Raw genomic sequence first — 23,836 nt, 5'->3', positions numbered from 1 at the left:
GTCTATAGACCTGAGACCAATCGACACATGATTTTATAATATGATAAATGTCATGTAATGGGGGTACCTTATTTTTTCCCATTCACTAAGAGTACCTCATTGCTATTTGGGGAAATGTTTATTTTGTCAGAATTCGCAAAGAACAAATGTCTGCAGAATTCTGAGAAGTGGGTGATTTCATTTGCATAATGGGTTCAGGGCCTTCTGAGCAGAAAGAAATTGATGTTATCACTCCTAACTTTTTCTCCAAGATATTCAGAATTAAGGATATCTATGGGTAAAACAGAGTGATCTTGACCAAGGCCCAGTGGGAGAGATGGGACCATTATGCTAGCCCACACTGAGTTTGGCGAGAGGAAGGTGACATGATGATTATGGGTCAGTGGGTCTTCAGTAGTTAAAAATGTCCTGTATCAACCTTCCTGAGTTGACTTGAATCTTGGGAACCAATCACATGAGATGGTCTCTGAAAGCTGTAATAGTGTGGACTGACTGAGGAGGTGGCCAAATGAGGCTGGACTGGTGTGATTAGGAACTGAGAAAGGGGGTGGCTGAGCGAGGAGGTGGTCAGTGCAGTTGGGAATGTGGTTACATACAGAGGGCCTGAGAAGATAAGTGGATATATTGAGGACAATTGGAGCCAGGTTTCTCACTGATAGAGAAAAAAGTTACCAATATGAAAAGGAGAAGGATAGAAGGAATCCTGTTGTATTGGATTGTAATTGGAGGTATTGGTGGAAACTCATGGTATGTATATCTATGTCCATGTCCAAATCCATATCTATGTATCTATGTGTATTTAACAAAACAGTTATTATAAAGTTGATACAGATGCTAGTATGTGGGTGTGTGTATACATACATACATTTCTTACCTCTGTCCTCTGAGAGGACCTAGAAGCAATGTTTATCTGGTAGCAATGAGCACACCAAAACCAGATCTTGATTTTTGAATACCATTCTGTATTAAAAGGAATCAGGACTCTGGAGGAATGGCTGACTCTAGGGTTGGTGCACTAAAATATGAATTTGGAATGCCTTTAAGAGCCAAAACTAAGAAAATTCTCAAAGAATAATGCAGATGTGTCAAAGGGGCACAGAAGTAAGCTTGAAAAAGCTATTAGTGGACCAAACTATTATATTTGGGGCATAGAATAATTCAAAATTGCCATTGAGTAAAATAGACATCCATGATCCCAGACTGATGTAAATACATGAATTATTGAATAAATAGCAAGAAAAGAAAGCTTCCTTGTAGTATAACGGCAATTAATAAATATGGATGGAATGATGGAATTAGGAAGTCACCACTTGGCTGTCATCATAGTTGTGATGATTTTGGCAAGAATCATCAATGAATATTAAACAGTAGGTGAGGGGCACCTGGGTGGCTCAGTCATTAAGTGTCTGCCTTCGGCTCAGGTCATGATCCCAGGGTCCTGGGATCGAGCCCCACATCGGGCTCCCTGCTCCGCGGGAAGCCTGCTTCTCCCTCTCCCACTCCCGCTGCTTGTGTTCCCTCTCTCGCTGTGTCTCTCTCTGTCAAATAAATAAATAAAATCTTTAAAAAAAATAAACAGTAGGTGAAAGTTTGGTGAGGAACTAGATATTTACATAGAATAATTAATTACAAAGGAAAAATAACTTTACAGAAGAGAAACCGAGCAGACATTGCCTTCATTTAGTGACTAAAGTTAACATTATCAGGAATAGGACAGATTAACAGTGTGTCCTCCCTGACAGAAGAACACAGCATTGTTTCTGTGATATCCCTGACAAAAATGTATAACTTTAATCATAAGAAAACACTAGTAACCTAAACTGAGAGACATTTTATAAAATAACTGGCCTGTCTTCAAAAAATGTCAGGGTCATGAAAGACAAGGAAATATTAGGAGCTGTTCCTAACTGACGGAGACAAAAGAGACGTGACAACTAAATGCTATGCAGGTGTGGTGGCTATGGAGGTGCGTGGCTCCTATGTCCCTTCAAGAGGACCTGCTGTGGGAGCACGACGACTGACAGCCTCCTCCTGCTGCCTCCACGAAGCTATTGCAGCGTTGATGCTCCCAGTGATTGAGCATGGCAGGGATCCTAGGACTGGACTCTTCTCACCCAACGGGATTTCTTTAATGGGAAACTTAGTCTCATTGGCCTGGCCAAAATTTTCTCAGAAGTGTGAGGTAGCCTGAAGCTCTTCCTCCTCCTCTCCTTCTTTTTCTTCTTCTTCAAGATTTTATTTATTTATTTATTTGAGAGAGAAAAAGAGAGTGAGTGTGTGTGTTCATGAGCGTGTGAGCTGGGAGAGGGACAGAGGGAGAGGGGGAGAGAGAATCCTGAGCAGACTCCAATGAGCCAGACTCTGAAATTTCTCCCTACTCACTCCTCCCCCGCCGTTATCTTTCACAGGTGTTTTCCCTAATAAATCTCTTATATGTCTATGCATGGTACCTGCTGCTCAGAGGAACCAAACAATCACACTGTGATCTTGGGTTTATTCCTTTTGTTATAAAAGACAATATTGGAGCAACTGGTGACATTTGAATAGTGTCCTTAAATTAGATACTAATATTATATCAATGCTAATTTTCTGATTTTTGATGCCTGTTAAAGTTTTTTTTTTAAAGATAATAAACCATAAGGAAAAGTGAAATAGAGAAGAGAGACAACAGTTAAGAAATTTCAATAAACTTTAGAAAAGAGGAAATGGAGACCTGGCAACTGATTTTGCAGCACAGAAGAAAATGAAATTTTTTTAAAAAGATTTTATTTATTTGAGAGAGAGAGAAAATGAGAGAGAGAGAGCACGAGATGGGGGAGGGTCAGAGGGAGAAGCAGACTCTCCGCTGATCAGGGAGCCCAATGTGGGACTCGATCCTGGGACCCCAGGATCATGACCTGAGCCAAAGGCAGTCGCTTAACCAACTGAACCACCCAGGCACCCCAAGAAAATGAAATTTGAGGGAAATCAGGTGGTAATTTCCACCATATATGATCTAGTGTGCTTGGAATAATCCCCGAGAAGCTCAGCCCTTGAAAGAAAGCATAGCAAAGCTTGGATCTGAAAATCAAAAGATCAGTTGAAAGTTCATATTCAGCACAGTTGGGTTTCTAGTTCCACTTTTCCATCCTATGCTACCCTGACTCCCTACCTCTCTGCACCAGCAGATACTCCCTTTCACCAAATCTGTAGATTTATTTTCCCAAAGCAGTTTTTATAGTCAAAGATGCCAAGGCCAAGATAAGTAAAGGATATAGTTCCATGCTGAAAATGGGACATTAATAAGTAAAAGTGTACTTTCTGTAATGCGGTTTCCCTAGCTTCCTCTCCCAATAGACCCCTGGAGGGCCAGCAGTAGGAAGAAATCCAGCCCTCTCACTAGTAGGCCATGAATAGAAGCAGTGGAGGATCATAAGTAAGAGTAGAGATTTGAACGCCAGCCTACTTGGGTCTGCCAGTATATTAAGCAGTGTAATTCTGCCACTCAGCCTCTCTCTGCCTCATTCTGCTCACAACGGAGATGGTGGTAACACCTCCTTTGTGGAAATCACTGAGTACTAAATGAATTAATACATACAAAACACTTAGAACAATGTCCAGCACATTGCTATGTGCTCTGTAATTGTCAACTATTATTACCATTATTACTATTCTCTGAAAATTCTGAATAGTCTAGAGGAAAAAAAATGATACTGGGGATTCCACCAAAATAAAGGCTGCCTCATCATCTGATCACCTTATAGGAAAACCCAAGATTCAACAAGTTCTGCAACACACACACTGAGCTACTAATCATCTTTGTAGTGCCCAACTTTTTAACATAATGATCAGACTCCAGCTTGAAAGCAAGGGGCCAAAACAAGCTAAAAGTAAACACACAAACACAGAGGGAACAGAGGAAAATGTAAACAGAAAAGATTACTTGAGAGATAAAAGATGTTGCATCCATAAAACAAGATGGCAACTTTTAAAAGGACAGAACTTTTCAGAACTAAATATAGTCTAAAAATTCAATGAAATCAGGAAGACGAAATCAAAGACATTTCCCAGACATTAAAACAAAGATTAGAAATATTCAGATACATTTGATTAAAAGTAGGTCCAGAAAGAGAGACTAGATTAAATGAAGTAGAGAAAATTATCAAAGAAATACAGCAAAATTTCTCTGAATTTAGGATACAAATCAAGATTGCAAGGAGTTAATTCCAACTGAAGGGAAGAAGACCCTTATCATGGATCATTGTGAAATTTCTGAAAACTAGGGATATAGAGATGATTCTAAATACTTCCAAAGGGGAAAAAAGTCACATATAATGGAACAAAATTCAGAACTGCATTAGACTTCTAAATAGCAAGGCCACCTCGGGATGCCTGGGTGGCTCAGTCAGTTAAGTGTCTGCCTTCAGCTCAGGTCATGATCCCAGGGTCCTGGGATCGAGCCCCACATCGGGCTCCCTGCTTTGCAGGGAGTCTGCTTCTTCCTCTGCCTGCCACACCCCCTGCTTGTGTGCTCCCTCCCTCCCCCCGTCAAATAAATAAATAAAATATTTTTTAAAAATAAAAAACTGAGAATCTACATAATAGCTGTGGGATATATTGGGGCTCTTTCACTTTTCTGTTTGCAAGAGACTTTAAGGGAATGGAGGATCAATTTTTTTTTTTTTAAGATTTTATTTATTTACTTGACAGAGAGAGACACAGCGAGAGAGGAAACACAAGCAGGGGGAGTGGGAGACGGAGAAGCAGGCTCCCCGCTGAGCAGGGAGCCTGACCCGGGGCTTGATCCCAGGACCCTAGGATCATGACCTGATCCTAAGCCGAAGGCAGACACAATTGACCGAGCCACCCAGGTGCCCCCCAGACCACCTCTTAAGGGACTTTGGCATAATGCCTTCAAAATTGAGGAAATGTTTTGCTACTTTGTATTTTATACCTAACCAGACTACTAACCAAATACAAGGATAGGATAAAGATATTTTCAGGAATCTGTTAAAAAAAATTCAGTTGAGTAAATTTGAAGATCTAACGGGCTTTTTTCAATAATCCATGAATCAATCAGCATCCCCTTTACTAAGTGGAAGAGAGCTCCGAGGAGCTGTACAAAATGGAAGGTTTTTATAAGCAGAAGGGGGTGGGGACAAGGAAGTCATTAATAAAGAGACAGGATTATTACAGGCAAGGTCACCTTTCTTTGCGAAAGGGTGGGGTCTATCAAGCAGATGACCTCAGTAGTGTTGATCAGGAAATTCCAGACTGATTGATTTAAAATTCCATTCCTGGGAATGGCTGAGACTGCAATTAGGTTAGGCATCAAGTCCTAGTTTGCTGACATGGGGCTAAGCAGAAGTGGCTCCATTTTGAGCCTGTTGTTTTTTTTTTTAATAGATGCAAAGAATCAGAAGTTGGCTTTTTATGCATTCTTTCTTGGGAAATGACTAAAGAATTTACTTCAGTGAAATGGGGGTATAAGCCCAAAGGAGGAATAGTTGGGATTTAGGGAATGGGCAATCTAGCTCTGAAGAATGGCAAAGGAAAAATTCCCAGGACAAGAGCTCTGCACCAGACCTAAAAGCAACCAGCTAAGATTAAAGCAGGAGGAGGAAGGGTTATAGGAGAGAGTTTATTAAAAACAAACAAAAACACTCTAGAAATTTGACATATCAGTTGGAGCATTTGGAAAAATTTAGAAGTAGACAGATTAAAAAACAAAGCAAACGCAAGGGCAATGATTAGGAAAAACTAATATAACATGGTATAATATAATATGATATATAATATACCTTCTTGGTTCAACAGTGAACAGTTATGATAACATAAACACCATTGGCTTTATCAGAAAGTGTGATGTACCCATATTGAGGATAAGCGAGGGGAAGTAGTGGTGGTGTAAGAGAGCTACAACCTTCTTCACCATAAAGGGGTAGCAATATCGTCTAAAAGTAATCAATATATAGCAGTATAAGGGTTTAGAAATATGAAGATAAATATCAGAAGAAATGGCTGAAAGTATAGAAGACAGTTGGCTCTAGAAAGTAGGACTAGGTACAGATGGGTCAGGGAAATGCTGTTTTTTATTACAACCCTTTGATTTTTGAACAAAGAACATGTATTACTTAGACAAAAGTTAATTTGGAAAAAGAGAAAGAAAGAAAATAACAACAGGCATTCATTCTTCTAACGCTTTTGAGCCAGACAAGATGGCATCCTTCCTGTATCTGTATCATGTATAAATGTTTGACTTGAACTTGGGGGTGCATGGGCTCATCCTTCTGGGTGATAGGTGCCAAAACAATACTATATGGAGGTGAGTGATAAATCAGGTAGGGAGTCCTTGCTGCAGGAACCCCAAAGATGTAGATGAATATATTTTGTAAAACAGTTTGTTTTCTTTTTTCTTCCCTGGGTTTGAGACTTTATCTTCCTCTCTCTCTCTCCTTAGAAAAATCTACTAGTAGGGCACCTGGGTGGCTCAGTCATTGGGTGTCTGCCTTTGGCTCAAGTCATGATCCCAGGGTCTTGGGATTGAGCCCTACATTGGGCTCCCTGCTCAGCGGGAAGCCTGCTTCTCCCTCTCCCACTCCCCCTGCTTGTGTTCCCTCTCTCGCTGTATCTTTCTCTGTCAAATGAATAAATAAAATCTTTTAAAAAAAGAAAAAAAAGGATGTCTTAAAAAAAAATCTTAAGGGCTCCTGGGTGGCTCAGTTGGTTAAGCGACTGCCTTCGGCTCAGGTCATGATCCTGGAGTCCCGGGATCGAGTCCCACATCGGGCTCCCTGCTCGGCAGGGAGCCTGCTTCTCCCTCTGACCCTCCCCCCTCTCATGCTCTCTCTCTCATTCTCTCTCTCAAATAATAAATAAAAAATCTTAAAAAAAAAAAAGAAGAATCTATTAGTAATTATTAAAGTGTTTATTCCAGGCTGGCCTTAGTTATATTGTGGGGCATTAATGTAAGTTTGAACCCAAGAATTAAGGGTGTAGCACTTCTTCTAAAATCAATCTGTGGTTGAGAGAGAGTAGTTGGAAAGAAATCTTTAAGAGAAAGAGGACAAGATTTATGTTATCAAAAACTCATTGTCTTACCTATATGGAGATTTTTCTTTGCTTGCCAACCTTGGAAAATATGACTTTAATTTTTATAAATGAGGCCAGTAGTAGAAACACTGAGAAAAATGAAACTCCAGCTGGGGTTTCCTATATGGCTTTTCATGCAAGGTTAGTTTAGTGTCACATATAAATAAAACCTCATGGTCAAATAACGGGAAATCACTAAATGATCCTTCCTTTTGAGATTTAAAATGTACATTAATAATCCAACATTTCCCAAGTTTTTGCCAGCAGAATTTAAAAAAATATATCCATTGACTGTAAGTGTTCATGGGACTAAAGTTTGGGAAACAGTGCTAAGGAGGTTTACCCATCCCTGGTGGTGCAAGAAGAGGTCCCTGCTAGGAGTTCACAGTACTAGAGAGTGTGTTTTATGGCTTGTTAGGGGATAGGGTTACACTTAATGTTTGTTTGCATTTCTTGGCTGGATCCTGATACCCCCTGTGGCAACAGAAAGTCTCCAGGAAGATCATTGTTCTCCTTCTCAGGTTAGGGAGGTCATTAGGATCACCCTAGACTACCTTTTAGAGTTCAGAAGTAGAACTCAAGGTGGCCATGAAAGCTTCTCCTAAACTCTGTCTTGGGTCTGGATGTACTTGATTATCATTTTTAGTTTCTAGTGCTCTTGCTGCTGTTTTTCTTCTAGTTGATGTTGATTATAGACTTTTTGGTAACATTTTATTGCTTTCTTTTGCTTTATAAAAGAGCAATACATGGTAATAAAATATTGAGAACCGTATAAAGAAGAAAATAAGTCACTTGTAATCTCACCTCTCAAATAGAATCACAACTAGCAACTTTTTGTCTATGTGTTCTGTGTGTACTGCTGCATACAGAGATGTGATTTCTGTGTATTTGTATGATGCAAATTTACATCGTTGTTTTAATTCCCATTATGTCATGAACATTTTTATACTATTCAAAATTATTTATATACATCATTTTAAGTGATTCTATAATAGTATATCATTTGATGATACCATAATTTATTTAACTATCTGCCTATTTAAAATAGTGTGCTTAATTTATGTCTATATAAATAAAATACAATTTCACTGTTTGCCTCTTAGTGGACCACATGAAAAATGACACAACAAATTTTCACCAAACTTGGAGAGTATGTTTGGGATAGCCAGATTCAAAATGTAGGCTATGAAGAAAAAAAAACATATTTGCGTGTGGGGCTCGGTGGAGAAACTATAGGGGAGGAAAAATAATTTTCTCTTTACCTTTCTGAGTTTGTGGCTGAGACCTTCTGTCATAAAAGACAGATGAGCTAGAGGGCACCTGGGTGGGTCAGTTGGTTAAGTGACTGCCTTTGGCTCAGGTCACGATCCTGGAGTCCCGGGATTGAGTCCTGCATTGGGCTCCCTGCTCAGTGGGGAGTCTGCTTCTCCCTCTCCTGCTCCCCCCTCTTGTGGTCTGTCTCTCTCTCTCTCATTCTCTCAAATAAATAAATAAAATCTTAAGAAAAAAAGACAGATGAGCTAGAGAAAAACAAACAGAAGTTTTTAAATATATATACTTCATGCATATGGGATATAATTCCCAAGATAGCCCAAGCCACCTCCTTAAATACCATCTTAATTTAAAGACAAAAGAAAGATGTTGGGGCAAAGGGAAGTGAGTTATGGGAGGTTGCCAGGAAAAACATGGTAAACAAGGGTAAAGTTTGTTATGCAGATTTAAGTCATTTCTTCTCCACTGATAAGATTGGAGACTTAGAGTCATCTTTTTCTTCCTGGTACGGAGAGTTAGACACCTTTCTTTCTTTCTTTTTTTTTTTTTATGTTAATCCCCTACATTACATTAGTTTTAGATGTAGTGTTCCATGATTCATTGTTTGTGCATAACACCCAGTGCTCCATGCAGAATGTGCCCTCCTCAATACCCACCACCAGGCTAACCCATCCTCCCACCCCCCCTCCCCTCTAGAACCCTCAGTTTGTTTTTCAGAGTCCATCATCTCTCATGGTTCAAGAGTTAGACACCTTTCTTTACAAATGATTTCCTTTCTAAAATGTAAATATGAAGGGTAACTTCTACTCTTATTTTCAGCACTTCTTTCTCATCTGCTGTTTCTTAGAATAATCAGCTCACAATAATCCTTATTTTGCTACCCTTCATACCTCAAATCGGTGAACAGGTATCCTTGAGAACAACTGAAGTAAAAAGACATGACTGAGGTGGGGTGGGGGAGACTTGTCAGACATATTATGACACTGTAGATAGAAATCAGACATAATGGCTTCCATTTCTGTGTCCCCAGTCAAATGGCATGAGGACATCAACCTACTCACAGCTACTGATTTGTAGTCAAATTGCTTTTCATGTGGGCAACTCTATGAGGATTACCAAGGGCATTTATGTCCAAAAAATGTTTACAGTGATGAAAACCTAGAATATCTACTGTCAAACACTTGGAAGGGAAGCTGGTGAAGGCCAAATAGAATTATCTATCAGGCCATGGACTGATTGATCCATCAATTAATCCATTCTTCCTTCTATCTATCACCCACATAAGCAGCTGCCTGAGTATTCCCATGTTCTTCGGCCTAATGAGGCCATCTTTCCTTTGGATATTTAAAAGAATGCCTGGAGCTCCCACAACAGGCATAGCAGGAGAGACTTTATGTTCCTTGATATCTCTGAGATTTCTTACAATTTTTAGCTGATTTAAAAATCACTTGTATCTCTCCTCCCTTTTCTGTACTCTGCTTTAGCCCACTTTACAACACAGTCCCTTTCCTTTTTTACACAAAGTTTTTTTCCCATAATGTAGTTGTATTGCTAAGGAAAATCTGTGTCCTAAGATGGCCGACTGAGCCAGCGAGAGAGTCCCAGTCCTTGCCCCAGGGCTCATCCAGGTTCTTCTCCCTGCCCTGCTTTGCGCACGCGCCCAAAGTGCCAAGTATGTGGAAGTAGAAGTGTATAAATTGCCCTCTTTGTGCTCGGGGCTCAGACCTTTGGGGACCACTCTCTTCTGAGCCCGCCAGAGTAAATAAACCTCCTATCCTCCAAGATCTCTGAGTGCTGCTTGGTTCTTCCATTGGGCGATCAGTCCAGGTTCTGTAACATTTGGTTCCCTGACCAGGAAACCCAACCACACTGGCCCATTGTTGCCACCGGTTTAGGGCAACGGTGGGGCAGTGACAGAAGGTCGCGCGCTCTGCTGTTCCCGCCAGACTCGAGGAGACTTGGCAGGTGAGGACCTGGTCCTGACATCAGATTCCAGTAAGGCCTGGGGCTCCAGGACCCAGACAGGCCCACCGGGGTGGAAGGGGAGCCTGATCACCTCCCAGAGACCTCTTAGAGGTCTCACAGGTAGGGATTCCCAGGGAGGGAATGTAATAACTTCTGGAGTGTGAATGTGTGAGTGAATGTGCAGTCGACCTGGCTTGCTCAAGCAGACTGATTCTGTGACTCCATGGGCAGGCACCCTTAAGGTCCCCAGGAGCCTACAGAGTCTGAGTGGTCCCGTCTGCAATTCCATGGTGAATGGCATACTGTCTATGGTGGCATCGGTATAGTTTCTGATCGTAAGTCACAACGCTGAGACTGCTATGGCTAAGCCTCACCTAAGCTCCTTCGGGACATGGCCAGACGGGCATCTGATTGGTTTCCTCACCTCAGGAGGCAGCCCCCTTGTCTGTCTCTGTACCATCGCACGGGACATCACCATGGGGTCAGGGCAGAGTAAACTAAGGTTCTAGAGACCATGATCAAAAATTTCAAGAAGGGGTTTTTGGGAGACTATGGAGTCAGGACGAACACTGGCAAGTTGAGAACCCTATTTGAATTGGAATGGCCCATCTTTGATGTCAGGTGGCCTTCAGAAGGGACACTGGATGTCCCAATGATTCGTTGAGTATGGCGAGTTGTAACAGGAGAACCAGGAAACCCTGACCAGTCTCCGTACATTGACTCCTGACTAGGAATTGCTCAGACCCTTCCCCCCTGGGTGCGATTGGCTTGCAATAGGGGGGACAGGCCAGGGTCTTAATCACCTCATCCAAGTGACCTAAAGAAAATCAGCAAAAGCCCCAGTCTCCACAAATCCTAGCTGGAGATCCCAAGGATGAACTGATCCTGCCCCCACCATACATACCCCCAAGACCATCTACACCTGGCCCTTCAGCTCCAGACACTCCACCGGCATCAGTTTCACAGGCACCCCCAGGCCCAGAGGATCCACTGGCACCCCCAGGCCCAAAGGATCCACTTTCTCCAGGACCAGCAACCAGGCTGTGCCCCGGGCTGGGCGCAAGTGCCCTCCAAATGCCGGTAGGAGAGACGTGGGAACACGAGAGGCATGATGAAGATGGGATGGTCCAACCCTGCTGTTCCATGATGTATTATCAGCCCTTTTCCACCACCAACTCCTCAACTGGAAACAGAACACCCCATCCTACTCTGAGAAACCACAGGCCATGGTAGACCTCGTAGAATCCCTTTTTCAGACTCATCGGCCAACCTGGGAAGACTGCCAACAGTTACTCCGCACCCTGTTTAACACAAGAGGAAAGGAAGAGAATAATGAAAGTTGCCCGGCATTACCTGAAAGAGCATGCACCAGCGGGAGTCATTGACCCTGCTGCCTGGGCTAATACGGCCGCACCTGAAGAGCGCCCAGCATGGGACTTCACCACAACCAAGGGACAGGCCCACATCCACCGGTACCAGGAGGCCCTCCTCTGGGGAACCCGGGCAGGAGCTAAGAAACCCGTGAACATGACTAAGGTATCCTCGGTAACTCAACCACCAGGGGAGTCCCCCGAGTCTATGAAAGACTATGTGAAGCCTACAGGATACACACTTCATTTGACCCCGAGGCACAGGAAAGCCAACAGATGGTAAACACCTCCTTTGTGGCTCAGCCGCCCCAGACATCAGAAAAAAAAACTTCAGAAACTAGAGGGTTTCGCCGGGATGAACATCACCCAGCTAATAGAGATTGCCAGTAAGGTCTACATGAACAGGGAGGTCGCAGCCGAACAGGAAGCTAACAAAAAGATGAAAAAGAAAGTCAGCCTCCTCGCCACCACCCTGAAAGAAAAGGACAACACAAAGACAGGGAGACCCCAACCACTGAAAGGGGGAAGCCCAGAACCCCCTTGGCAAGGGATCAATGTGCCTACTCTAAAGAGAAAGGGCATTGGAAAAACGAGTGTCCCAACTGGGGAAAGGCTCAAAAGCCCAGCCACTACAAGGAAGAACCCCAAGAGGAGGACCTCATAGGCCTTGTGGGAATGGACTCAGACTGAGGCGGACCAGGCTCTTTCCTCCTTGGCCCCCATGAGCCCACGGTCAGAATGAAGGTGGCGGGGGCAACCAGTGATTTTATGGTTGATACTGGGGCTGAGCACTCTATTGTCACCTCACCAGTGACCCCTTTCAGCAAAAGGACTGTGACCATCCTTGGAGCCACCAGGACGTGGGCAATATAACAGCCCTTTTGCCAGGCTTGCTAGTGCGAACTCAGGGGCCACAGGGTCCAACATGAATTCCTTTATCAGCCTGATTGCCACTCCTGCCAGTCAAGAGGCCAGGAGGGGGATACCAACCAGTTCAAGACCTGTGGGCCATCAACAAGGTGATCATCTCTCTGCACCCAGTGGTCCCAAATCCATACACCCTCTTCAGCCAAATCCCAGAGTCAGCCAGATGGTTCACTTGCCCAGATTTGAAGGATGCCTTCTTCTGCCTCTGCTCAGCTCCCCAGAGCCAGCCACTGTTTGCCTTTGAATAGTCTGAACCTAATACAGGGTGCCAGATGCAACTGACTTGGACGCGCCTCCCGCAGGGGTTTAAAAACTCACCAACCCTCTTTGGGGAAGCACTGGCCGTGGACCTCGCCAGCTTCCTAAGAAAGGCCACACGATGCACCCTCCTCCAGTAGGTGGATGACCTCCTCCTCACCAGTGACACACAAGAAGACTGCACAAAAGGCACAAAGGCCCTCCTACAGCTCCTGTCAGACTCGAGATACCGAGTCTCATGGAAGAAGGCACAAATCTGCCAACAACAGGTTCAATACCTTGGTTTCTTCCTCACCCAAGGGAAAAGAGAACTAGGGCCAGAGAGGAAAAGGGTCATCATCTCCCTGCCACAGCCCCAGACAAAAAGGGGCCTAAAAGAATTCCTGGGGCCTGCAGGATTCTGCCGCATCTGGGTCCCTGGGTTCTCGGCAATAGCAAGACCCCTTTATGATCTCTTAGGGGGACCAGATTGAGAAACCCCTGCCTGGACTGAGGAAGCAGAAGCCGCTTTCACAGAGATACAGACCACCCTGGGGGCAGGCTCCAGCCCTGGGCCTACGAGATGTAGAAAAACCCTTCAATCTCTTTGTGCATGAAAAGGAAAAAATAACACTCGGGGTACTCACCCAGACTGTTGGATCCTGGCAATAGCCAGTTGCTTACCTGTCAAAGAAGCTGGACCCCTTGGCAGCGGGATGGCCACCGTGCCTCAGGGCGCTGGCAGCCACAGTCCTACTCATCAAGGAGGTGGACAAACTTACCCTGGGGCAAGAACTTAACGTCAAGGTCCCTCATGCAGTTGTGTCCCTCATGAATGCACAGGGACACCGCTTCCTTTCCAACTCTTGTCTAGCACAATACCAAGGGCTCCTCTGTGAAAACCTGTGGGTCACCCTCGAAACAGTACCTACAAGAGGGTGCCCGGAAAGTGGGTTATGCTGTAACCACAACCACTGAAGTCCTAGAAGCTAAGGCATTACCAGCTGGATGGTCAGCCCAGTGGGCTGAATTATATGCCTTAGTCCGAGCCGTCACCCTCAGTGAAGACAAGCGAGTCAACGTCTATACTGACTCTCTGTACGCCTTTGCTACTGTACATATATATACATGGAGCCATCTACAAGGAAAGGGGCCTCCCAACTGCAGCAGGAAAAGCTATCAAGAACAAGGAGGAGATACTGAGAATCCTCGAAGCCATCTGGCTTCCAAAGGAAGTAGCAATCCTGCACTGTAAGGGACACCAGAAAGGAGATGACCCCATAGTGTGGGGAAATTATCTGGCAGATGAGGCAGCCAAGACTGCAGCCAGTGAGGACATAGACAGAGCCCCTTCCCTCACCATGGCCCTTACACCCCCGGAAGAAGTCCCTCCACCCAGTTACACTAAAAAAGAAAAGGAATAGGCCATGGCTGAGGGGGCCACCCTGACCGAAAAGGGATGGTGGATGATGCCAGGACTTTCCCCCAGAGGCTTACTATTGTCATTGCTTATTGTGTGTCCCTTGGGTGTATTACTGCATTTACTTGTCCACAGGTTTCATCTGCTGATGGGTTAGCCATGATGGCTCCCTCTACCTAAGGTCATAGATCCCACTTTTACTGGCCCTCTGCTGTCTACTCCTGGGTGCATTTCACCATGGTTTTCCTGGCCCCAGTCAGTCCTGGTCTTCTGCTACCTGGTGTGCTGTTCCTCCTCACTGCCTCTAGCTTGCTTGGCCAGGCAAGGGGGGCAAACTCTTGTATCACCATTACTGGCAAATGGACTTTCCAGTTTATCCCCCTCAATCCCACACCAGCGCCCCCACTGACTTCTTCCACCTGGGATGGGCACACACCAAAGTTTGACCTCCGTTTTGTTGAATGCCAGCTTCTTGATACCTCCTGGGAACCTCATAGATGGTGTTCCTACCATGGCCCTCACTCAGGTTACCGGCTGGTAGATATCTACATCTGTAGGGGCCCTACACCTCAACAGCCAAACACCTGCCCCCAGCTCTGCTCACAAGCCTGGGGATGCGAGTCCTGGGTGGCAACTTGGCCAGGAATGAAACAATGGTCCAATGGGTGGTGGAGCCTCTAACAGTGCAGTGACATCCGGATTTCCTTGTCACGCAGTGCCACCCCATCCTCTTGCCCTAACAATCACTGTATACCGCTCACACTCTCAGTCCTAGAACCCAATTGAAACAGTGGCTCATTGTGGGCCACAGGAATCACTCTCCTGTTGGGCCAGTATCACTTTATAGGCACCGACCCCATGGCCAAGTTTATGATTAAGTCCGTGTTTGCCCCAAGCCTTGCAGTCAACCCTCAGAGTCAAGCAGAAGATAACTTGCCCTGGCATATCCCTGGGTCCCCCATCCACACACAGCAAGCATCTATAGCGCAACTGTTAGGTATGATTGACGCCTCCCACCAAGCACTTAACCACTCAAATCCACCCCTAGTGTCTGACTGCTGGATCTGTAGGAAGCCCAGTCCCATCCAATACCTAGGTGTCATCCTCAACCAGTCTACCGTGTCACCTCCCACCTCAGCAGCGGGGACCACAGATTATCCCTTTCTGGCTCCGGTGCCGCTGTATGGCAACTCTTCCTCTCCCGTCATGGGCCACAGTCGGCTCTGTGCACCTAACAACACTTTTCTGGCTTGTGATCAAGGTGTATACATCTGCATCACCTGGCATGATCAATCATGCATGCTTGTCAGTCTCTTAGCTGATCTTTCAGTCCTCCCCGGGAGCGATGCCCCACGCATATGGAGAATGAGTACATCCCCGGTGGGAATCACTCCAGTGGACAACTTGGTGGGATACCCTCTCACAATGTTTCCCTTGGTTCGCCCCCCTTGTTGGCCCCCTCCTATCACTTCTGAGATGAAAATGATGCCCTCTAAACTAGGTGTTTAAAGGGGCATCAAAGGGGGGAATGATAAGGAAAATCTGTGTCCTAAGATGGCCAACCGAGCCAGTGAGTCCCAATCCTTGCCCTGGGGCTCATCCGGGTTCTTCTCCCTGCCCCGCTTCGAGCACGCACCAAAAGTGCCAAGTATGTGGAAGTAGAAGTGTATAAATTGCCCCCTTTGTTTGTGCTCGGGGCTCAGACCTTTGGAGACCACTCTCCTTTGAGCCCACCGGAGTAAATAAACCTCCTATCCTCCAAGATCTCTGAATGCCGCTTGGTTCTTCCATTGGGCGATCAGTCCAGGTTCCGTAACAGTGTGAGTAAAATTTACTTAAGATGTGGCATTAAAGCTGGACTGCTTCTCATTGGCTGATTTCTTGTCTTGTGCCTCCTGGCATCTCACTTTCTGCAAGATCTTTTCCTCCTCCCACCTTCTCCTCAGTGTTATCTATTGTTTCCTCTAATCCTTCCTTCCTTAGTCTAGCCCATCAATAGTTCATATTTTTTCCTATTTTTTAGCAAAGCAGTTAAATTCTGTCTAATCCTGTCTGTGGGTTTCCTCTTTTATACCCAGAGATGTTATCAAGATACTTTCTTAAACCTTGATGGTTCTCTCCCTAAGAGGAATTCTTCACTCAACACTTAACATAATATAAATCTTTCACAACCCCATCTATATCCATGTGTCTATTTATATATTTTTAAAAGATTTATTTATTTTAGAGAGGGAGTGCACACAGGGTGGGGGGAGGAGCAAAGGAAGAGGGAGAGGGAATATATATATATTTTTAAAGATTTTATTTATTTATTTGACAGAGAGAGACACAGAGAGAGTCTGTGAACATAAGCAGGGGAAGTGGGAGAGGGAGATGCAGGCTTCCCGCTGAGCAGGGAGCCTGGTGCGGGGCTTGATCCCAGGACCCTGGGATCATGACCTGAGCCGAAGGCAGAGGCTTAACAACTGAGCCACCCAGGCGCCCTGGGAGAGAGAATCTTAAGCTGACTCCGAGCTGAGTGCAGAGCCCAACATGGGGCTCAGTTTCATGACCCTGAGATCACCACCTGAGCCCAAACCAAGAGTTGGACACTTAACTGACTGTACCACCCAGCCACCTCATGTGTCTATATTTTTATCCAGGCCATCCATTTATTTAATCTATCCATACTCCTGCCAGCATCTACACATTCATCCCTCCACCCAACTGTCAGCCTCACTGCCTTTCTTCATCCTGATTCCTCCATGCTCCTCCAAAGACCCAGAACACTCATGATGGGAAGGTTGTTTTCCCCTCTCAGTTTTTAATTTTTTAAATTATTTTATTTATTTCAAGATTTTATATTTTTTTATTTGAGAGAGAGATTGAGAGAGTGAGTGGGAGGAGGGGCAGAGGGAGAAGCAGACTCCCTGTGGAGCAGGGACCCTGACACGGGACTCAATCCCAGGACCCTGGGATCATGACCCAAGCCGAAGGCAGACACTTAACCAACTGAGTCACCCAGGCGCCCTATTTTATTTTTTTGTTTGGCTCTCAGGGTTTAAAAAAATTCTTTATTTAAATTCAATTTAGTTAACATATACTGTTTTATTAGTTTCAGGGGTAGAATTTAGTGATTCATCAGTTGCATGTAATACCCAGTGCTCGCTCATTCCATCAAGTGCCCTCCTTAATGCCCATCACCCAATTATCCCTTCCCCTTCAGCAACCCTCAGTTTGTATCCTAGAGTTCAGCATCACTTATGGTTTGCCTCCCTCTTAATTTTCATCTTATTTTATCTTTCCTTCCCTTCCCCTATGTTTTTATTTGTTCTGTTTCTTAAATTCCACATGACTGAAATCATATGGTTTTGTCCTTCTCTGACTTATTTCACTTAGCATAATACCCTCTAGTTCTATCCACATTGTTGCAAATGGCAAGATTTCATTCTTTTTGGTGGCTGAGTAATATTCCATTATATATGGTTTGAGCCTGCTTCTCCCTCTAACTCTGTTCCCCTGCTCCTGCTCTCTTAAAGATTTTATTTATTTATTTGACAGAGACACAGCGAGAGAGGGATCACAAGCAGGGGGAGTGGGAGAGGGAGAAGCAGGCTTCCCAAGGAGCAGGGAGCCGGATGCGGGGCTCAATCCCAGGAGCCTGGAATCATGACCCAAGCTGAAGGCAGATGCTTAACAACTGAGCCACCCAGGTGCCTCAAAAAAAGAATTTTTTTTAAAAGAGAAATTTTGCTTTGCAGAAATAACTATCAGCTGCCTTGAAATGACAAAGGAGAAATAGATAAAAAGTGTATCGCTGGGAATAATTGTAATCTTTTCCTTGGGCAAAGGAAGGACAGATAAGACCCGAGTTAGAATTAAGTGAAGGAAACCAAGTGCATTGGGGCCATTCACTGAAGGAGCTTGGCCAGAAGTGACATATTTTCATATATGAAAAGTTAGGGTGTTGGTGAAAATACACCCATATGCAAACATGCCACACACATACTCAGAAGTACTTAACACTTTATCTTGAGTTTAGCTTGAATGCAGCCATACTCCCATTGTATTGATGATATAGTACAACTGATATTAAATTATTTCTGAAAGTTGACTCCCTCAGCATGTCACGGAGATCCCATAACTGGATGGAATCACTGACAATGCTAGCACTGTAAAAAAGGTATACTTATATATATTTAGCATTTACTATTTATATTATAAATCAGGATTATTTTAGATTTACTGTATTGGGTTTTTTTCTTAACTGTGTTAAATTGTTGAAAGTAACTTTGTAGCATTAGAAGCATAGGCCAAATTCGAAATAAATGCCATTCTTCAAAATGCTCCCCTCTATCCTGACAATGACCAACTATTTGGTTTTTTTCCCCCTTAGGCAGGGAAAGTTATTCCTATTGGACACAGAGTTGCAACCTGTTTGACTGAAAAACTTCCTAGGGTGAGCATTTTCAATATGTATGTATGTATGTATGTATGTATGTATTTATTTATTTCAGAAAACAGCTCCGTTTAATTGTGACATTTTAACATTGGACATGTGTTTTGACATCTGCCTCCCCCCCATCAATATGCATTTTTGTAAGCCTAAGATAGACAACTCTTGACATTCCTTAAGAGAGTTGTGTAAACTTAATGTGGTCAATTTTGATTCTTTAGTATATTTTGAGGCCTTCTATTTATTTTGTTCAAGGAAGTGAAAACTCCAGGCTTACAATTTCTAGCTCTACAAAAATGATTGGAGATACCTTTTATTTCTATAGAGAATAGTCATATATGGTATGCTTTCTAACCTGGGTACTTCCTGGTTGTTTTCTAAATATAACTTCTAAAATATGACATTTATTTCTATAAAACACATTTTAGGAAGTTTCATTATTTGGGTCTGTAGTTCCCCATGTACTTACTACACTCATGCAATGGTGTTCACTGATTGGGATAGATTAATCTGCTAATATTTTCAAAACTGTACTTAATAATTCTATTTTTTGTCTCACTGTAGCTAATTACTCCACCTGAGGCAAAAAAATTTTTCAACTATAGATATCCACCTGCTGGAGCTGAAAGAGTATTTTATGGCAGAGCAAATGATCCCCCAATCGCTCCTTATTTGACACATGGAATAAGATCTAAAATTTCGATACCGGTAACTTCTTTTCCTTTTTTCTCTGTGCATTATTAACTTACTAAGGTGAAAATGCATGAATGAGGTATTAATGAAATCATCAGTTCCAATTTCCTTCCCACTCTTAACTCTTGAGTAGTGAAAAAAATCCAAGCGGCAACAGCCAAGAGACTGTAGAGAAATTAATGGTCTGAGCCACAATCTACATATTTTCACCTCAGATAATAAAAGCCAAGTTGCACTTCATTTTCTCAGAGTAAATAGAAATGCTGTCAGGCTTTGTTAGAGAGCCGAGAGTATGAAGGCTGGGTGATATCACCTCAAGGCACAGCAGAGTGCTTGTATAGAATTTGGGGGAGTGGGCTGAATGTTACCTGTGTTGATTGGGCTATCTAGATTCTGAAGACCTGATTTATACCTCTGGAGAGAGCTGGTGGCAATCACATGGTTCTTATACTTGTCATTCCCACTTTTCTAGAATCTGCGTCAAGTAACCAGGGCTCTCTTCTTATAAACCTTAGAGCCTCAGTGAAGGTTCATGTAGGAGTGTTTCAGCTTCATAGCTCCAGTGCTGACAGTTCATTTGAAGAGATGAGCAAAGGCAAGGATAATGAAATGTTTTTCCACAATCATATTATCTTTTCTCCAGCTATTGATTAGTTTCAGTTTTCAGATTTTTGCTTTTTGTTGTTGTTGTTACATCTGTGCTTTATATGATTTCTTTAGGCAAAGGTATTGATCAACCCAGAGCCTATAACAACATTTCAACAGAAAATTAAAGATAAAAAGCAGTCAGTATATTTTAGCAATCAATGGGCACCACTAGGAAAATCTCATGATCAAACGCCAGGATTACCTAAAGGCCTGGATGTACTCAATACGACATTTGGGACAACAGTCATCAGAGGTAATAAAAAAGTGTTGGGGAGTTGGTTGGTGAAATGTCTTCTAAAAAAAAAAAAAAAGGAAAAGAAATGTCTTCTTAGAAAATGGGATTAAATATAAATATTTTGTTGACATGGCATTTAGTGGTGGTATAAATTTTGATTCAGAATGAAAGATGGGATCATGGCAAGAAAATGACTCTCAGACCCAGAATCCTCAGAGTTTATGTGTACCAAGGCAGTAAAAATTCAGCTTTTGGAAGCAGATTCAGTGAGTATAGTAGAGAATGGTATAAAGACAGGAGAGAGGCTCAAGAAAGTTGATAGTGGAGCCTGCTATGAAGTCCTCAATCCCTTCTCCCTGGACATGCATTTGTGTGTTTTATTTCCACCAATGCTTCTGATGTGTTCATAACTCTTAACTCTTTATGAAGCAGACCATGGAACAAATAAGTTTGGCAAATGCTGTGTACTGCACTCCATCCGTGCAGATCCACAATGTCTACCCGCATATGCCAAAGGCAGGCAGCATGTAAAGCAGAACTTAGGGAGTAGAGTGCATCTTCTAACAAACAACAACTTATAATGGAATTGGTCACAGGCCACTATTTCTTCTGAAGTTCCAGGCTTCTTTTCCTTCCACCTGCTTCACATTTATCTCCTCCTCTCGTTTTCATGTCTCTTACCCTCTCTCTCCAGGGGTCTTACCGCAGGAGACCTCAACTTCCATTTTTCTTTATCCTGCAAAGAAATTTGGTTCTCTTTGTTTTTCTGCGCCCATTAAGGCTCTACCTCAGGAACCTTATCTTTTTTTTTTTTTTCACCAAAAGGGCCATTAGATTATGTTCCTTAACATAGTAACACCCACTCTGGAAATAAATTATGCCTCTCTCTTGGGATGCAAAATCTGCCAAGTCTACAACTTGATCATATCCGATCTAAAGTTAAAATCAGTTAAAGTTTGAAACTTGAAAAAATGTAGTTTAGGGCAGATGATGTATCTTTTTACTTTATAATAGGATTTTAAAATTGTATTTATGTAGACATGGCATTACAGCATTGCAGTAATTATATCATAACTGCTATCTAGGATTAGACAATTTAATATGAAAGTTCTGTCAAGGTATACCTCATTTAAATATATAATAGAAAGAATGTTCCAAGACATGTATTTGTCTATTCGTAGGTATAATAGTTCATATGTCAGACAAAAAGTACTGCTTTACAGGATTATTTTGAGTTGACCTACTTTCTGGTATTCTTAACTATTTGTTTACAGACTGCAATTCTTGGCAGAAGTCCAAAAGAAAACACTGAATCTATGTTGTTAGGAAGAGAAGAACGAAATTATGAATGGAATTATATTTAAAAATCATTACACAAACAATAAAAACAAAATAATTCACTGTATATAAAACTGGGGCCCACCAGTCATGGGAAAGCAGCTATTAAACAAACATCTTATTGCTCTAGGTTTGGGATCAGTAGGAAGAATTTCTTCCTGATTCCAGTGATTTTCCTTGGCAATTTTGGCTACTTTGAAGATGGATATTCAGATCAAAACAGACTTAGGGTGTATGCTTCAGTCTACAGATGTCACCTAGTCTACCCCCACAGGGCATCAGGGTTTCTGAAATTGACTTGTGATTCAAATTTGCTTAGAACATCTTGGGAAGCCTGGAGCAAACTGAAATCAAAATTGTCCTGAGTATCTCAGAATCAGAAATTTATACAGGCTTGGAATACAGCTCAGGACAACCTAAATAGTTAATCAATACAGAGTTCTGGTATTCTTCAGAATTCTAGGGAGTGAGCCAGGTCAAGTGCGGGTCCCTAGGACAGTAACGCATAGGTGGTGTCCTCTTTCTTGCTAAATCTTCATTTGTGTTCTCTGAGGGCCCATGTAATTTATGTCATTGGCATACCTCATTTGTCATCTGTTCTAGTCGATTTAAATATGTTATATAGATGAAAGTTACCTTAAAACTGATTTCTTTAATTCTTCCTTTAGAATCATCTGCTAGAGATGTAGTGAATCCACCAAAACCCTATGAAGAAGTATTTAAGGAAGGAAAGGAAGGACATGATCTGTATATTGTTTCTCACAACGATTATTGTGTGGGTAAGTGTCTTCCTGTGCAAAATATATCTGAGGATTTGTGAAGAGGAATAAAGGAGATTATGTGCATAAAGTTAAATGCCTGGCATATAATAAGTGATCAGTAAATAATAACTTATTATTCATAAGATCATAAACCCTGATAGCTAGGAACACATATACTTAGGCATTTTGTATATAAGATGTAGAAATGTATGTATTATTAATAGGGAAAACATCTAAGAAAGGTTGCATGTTAGTTTTAGGCTTAAAAAATACTGCTCTTATTCAGATGTTAGGATTATTCTAAGTACTAAGGTTGGGTAATGGTCAGTACACAATTTTTGAATCAAATAGAATAGGTTCAAGTCCTTGCTTGTCCATTTACTGTCTTTAGGCTTCAGATATTTTATTTATCTTACCATCATCTAGTCTAATCTCTTAAATGGGGATAATAATATTATGAGGATTAGGTGAGTGCCTGCAAAATGCTTTCATAGTGCCTGGAACATAGTAGGGGCTCAATTACTATTATTATGATGTGATTTTGTCTAATGTAGCATATTACCAGAACTATTCTCTAGCACAACTAAAAGGCATTAGATGTTTACAGTGCTGCGGAATACAACTTAATTGTTGACATGTTGATGCTAAGTGGACTCTTGATGTAATAGAAGACCGGGAATTAGACACTGATATATGTTCTGAGAAAGCCAGTGGATTGTGTATGATTGATTCATGAACTCAATCCTCATTAGCTAGAAGCAAGACTTGCCCTTTACTGTAACGCAAGGTCCCTCTCATCCTTGCTTTCTCTTATTTCTTCACTTTTTCTCCTCCCTCTCCATCCCCTCACACCGTAGGTCCTCTTTGTGTTCTTCCTCCTAATTCTGCTCATAGCTGGGCCTCTTTCCTATGCCCATTGCTCTACTGTCTAGAATCTGTCATTCTCTTCTTTCATGGCCAGTCTCTGCTGCTTCCCCTACACTTGAACACATCCAGTCCTGAGATTATCTCTGCCCTCTATTCATACTACTGCTGCTTACCCTTACTGTGTCACTGGTTACTGGTACCCCGTCTACCTCCCTGGCTCTCTCCCTCCTTTTCTTTCTCTCCTCCCTCCAGTCCTCCCTTCCCTTATTCCTCCTCCCCTCTCTCCCTCTTTCGTGAAAATATTTTATGCATTTTTTGAAAAGGCTTAGCATGTCTTGTGCAATAAAATCCAATGCCTTTTAATTTTTTTCAAACTATATATATATATAAACAACCTGTAATTAGATATATGCATTGAGCAGTTGGAGGAAAATGAGTGTAGATTTTTTTTATTTTTAGTAGAGCCTAATGGACTATAAAATGATTGACATTACCTTCCTTTGCTGATTTTTAAGGAAGCCTCAGTGGTCTCTTGAAAAGGCACAGAATTGGGCGCCTGGGTGGCTCAGTCGTTAAGCATCTGTCTTCCGCTCAGGT

The 23,836-nt window shown here is 42.7% G+C and overlaps 1 protein-coding gene across 1 annotated transcript in view; it reads left to right on the top strand.

Annotated features, from left to right (window-relative positions):
- The window catches only part of EFHB (EF-hand domain family member B), a 58,052-nt gene that overhangs the window by 5,782 nt on the left and 28,434 nt on the right, over positions 1 to 23,836 (top strand). Inside the window, 4 exon segments of the mRNA XM_021678800.1 lie at positions 18,638 to 18,700; positions 19,262 to 19,405; positions 20,111 to 20,291; positions 22,280 to 22,390. Of these exon segments, the coding sequence (XP_021534475.1) occupies positions 18,638 to 18,700; positions 19,262 to 19,405; positions 20,111 to 20,291; positions 22,280 to 22,390 (499 nt within the window).

Source organism: Neomonachus schauinslandi, chromosome 1 (genome assembly GCF_002201575.2).
Source record: "Neomonachus schauinslandi chromosome 1, ASM220157v2, whole genome shotgun sequence".
NCBI classification, from domain to species: domain Eukaryota; kingdom Metazoa; phylum Chordata; class Mammalia; order Carnivora; family Phocidae; genus Neomonachus; species Neomonachus schauinslandi.
This window is presented reverse-complemented; position numbering and strand designations above follow the sequence as displayed.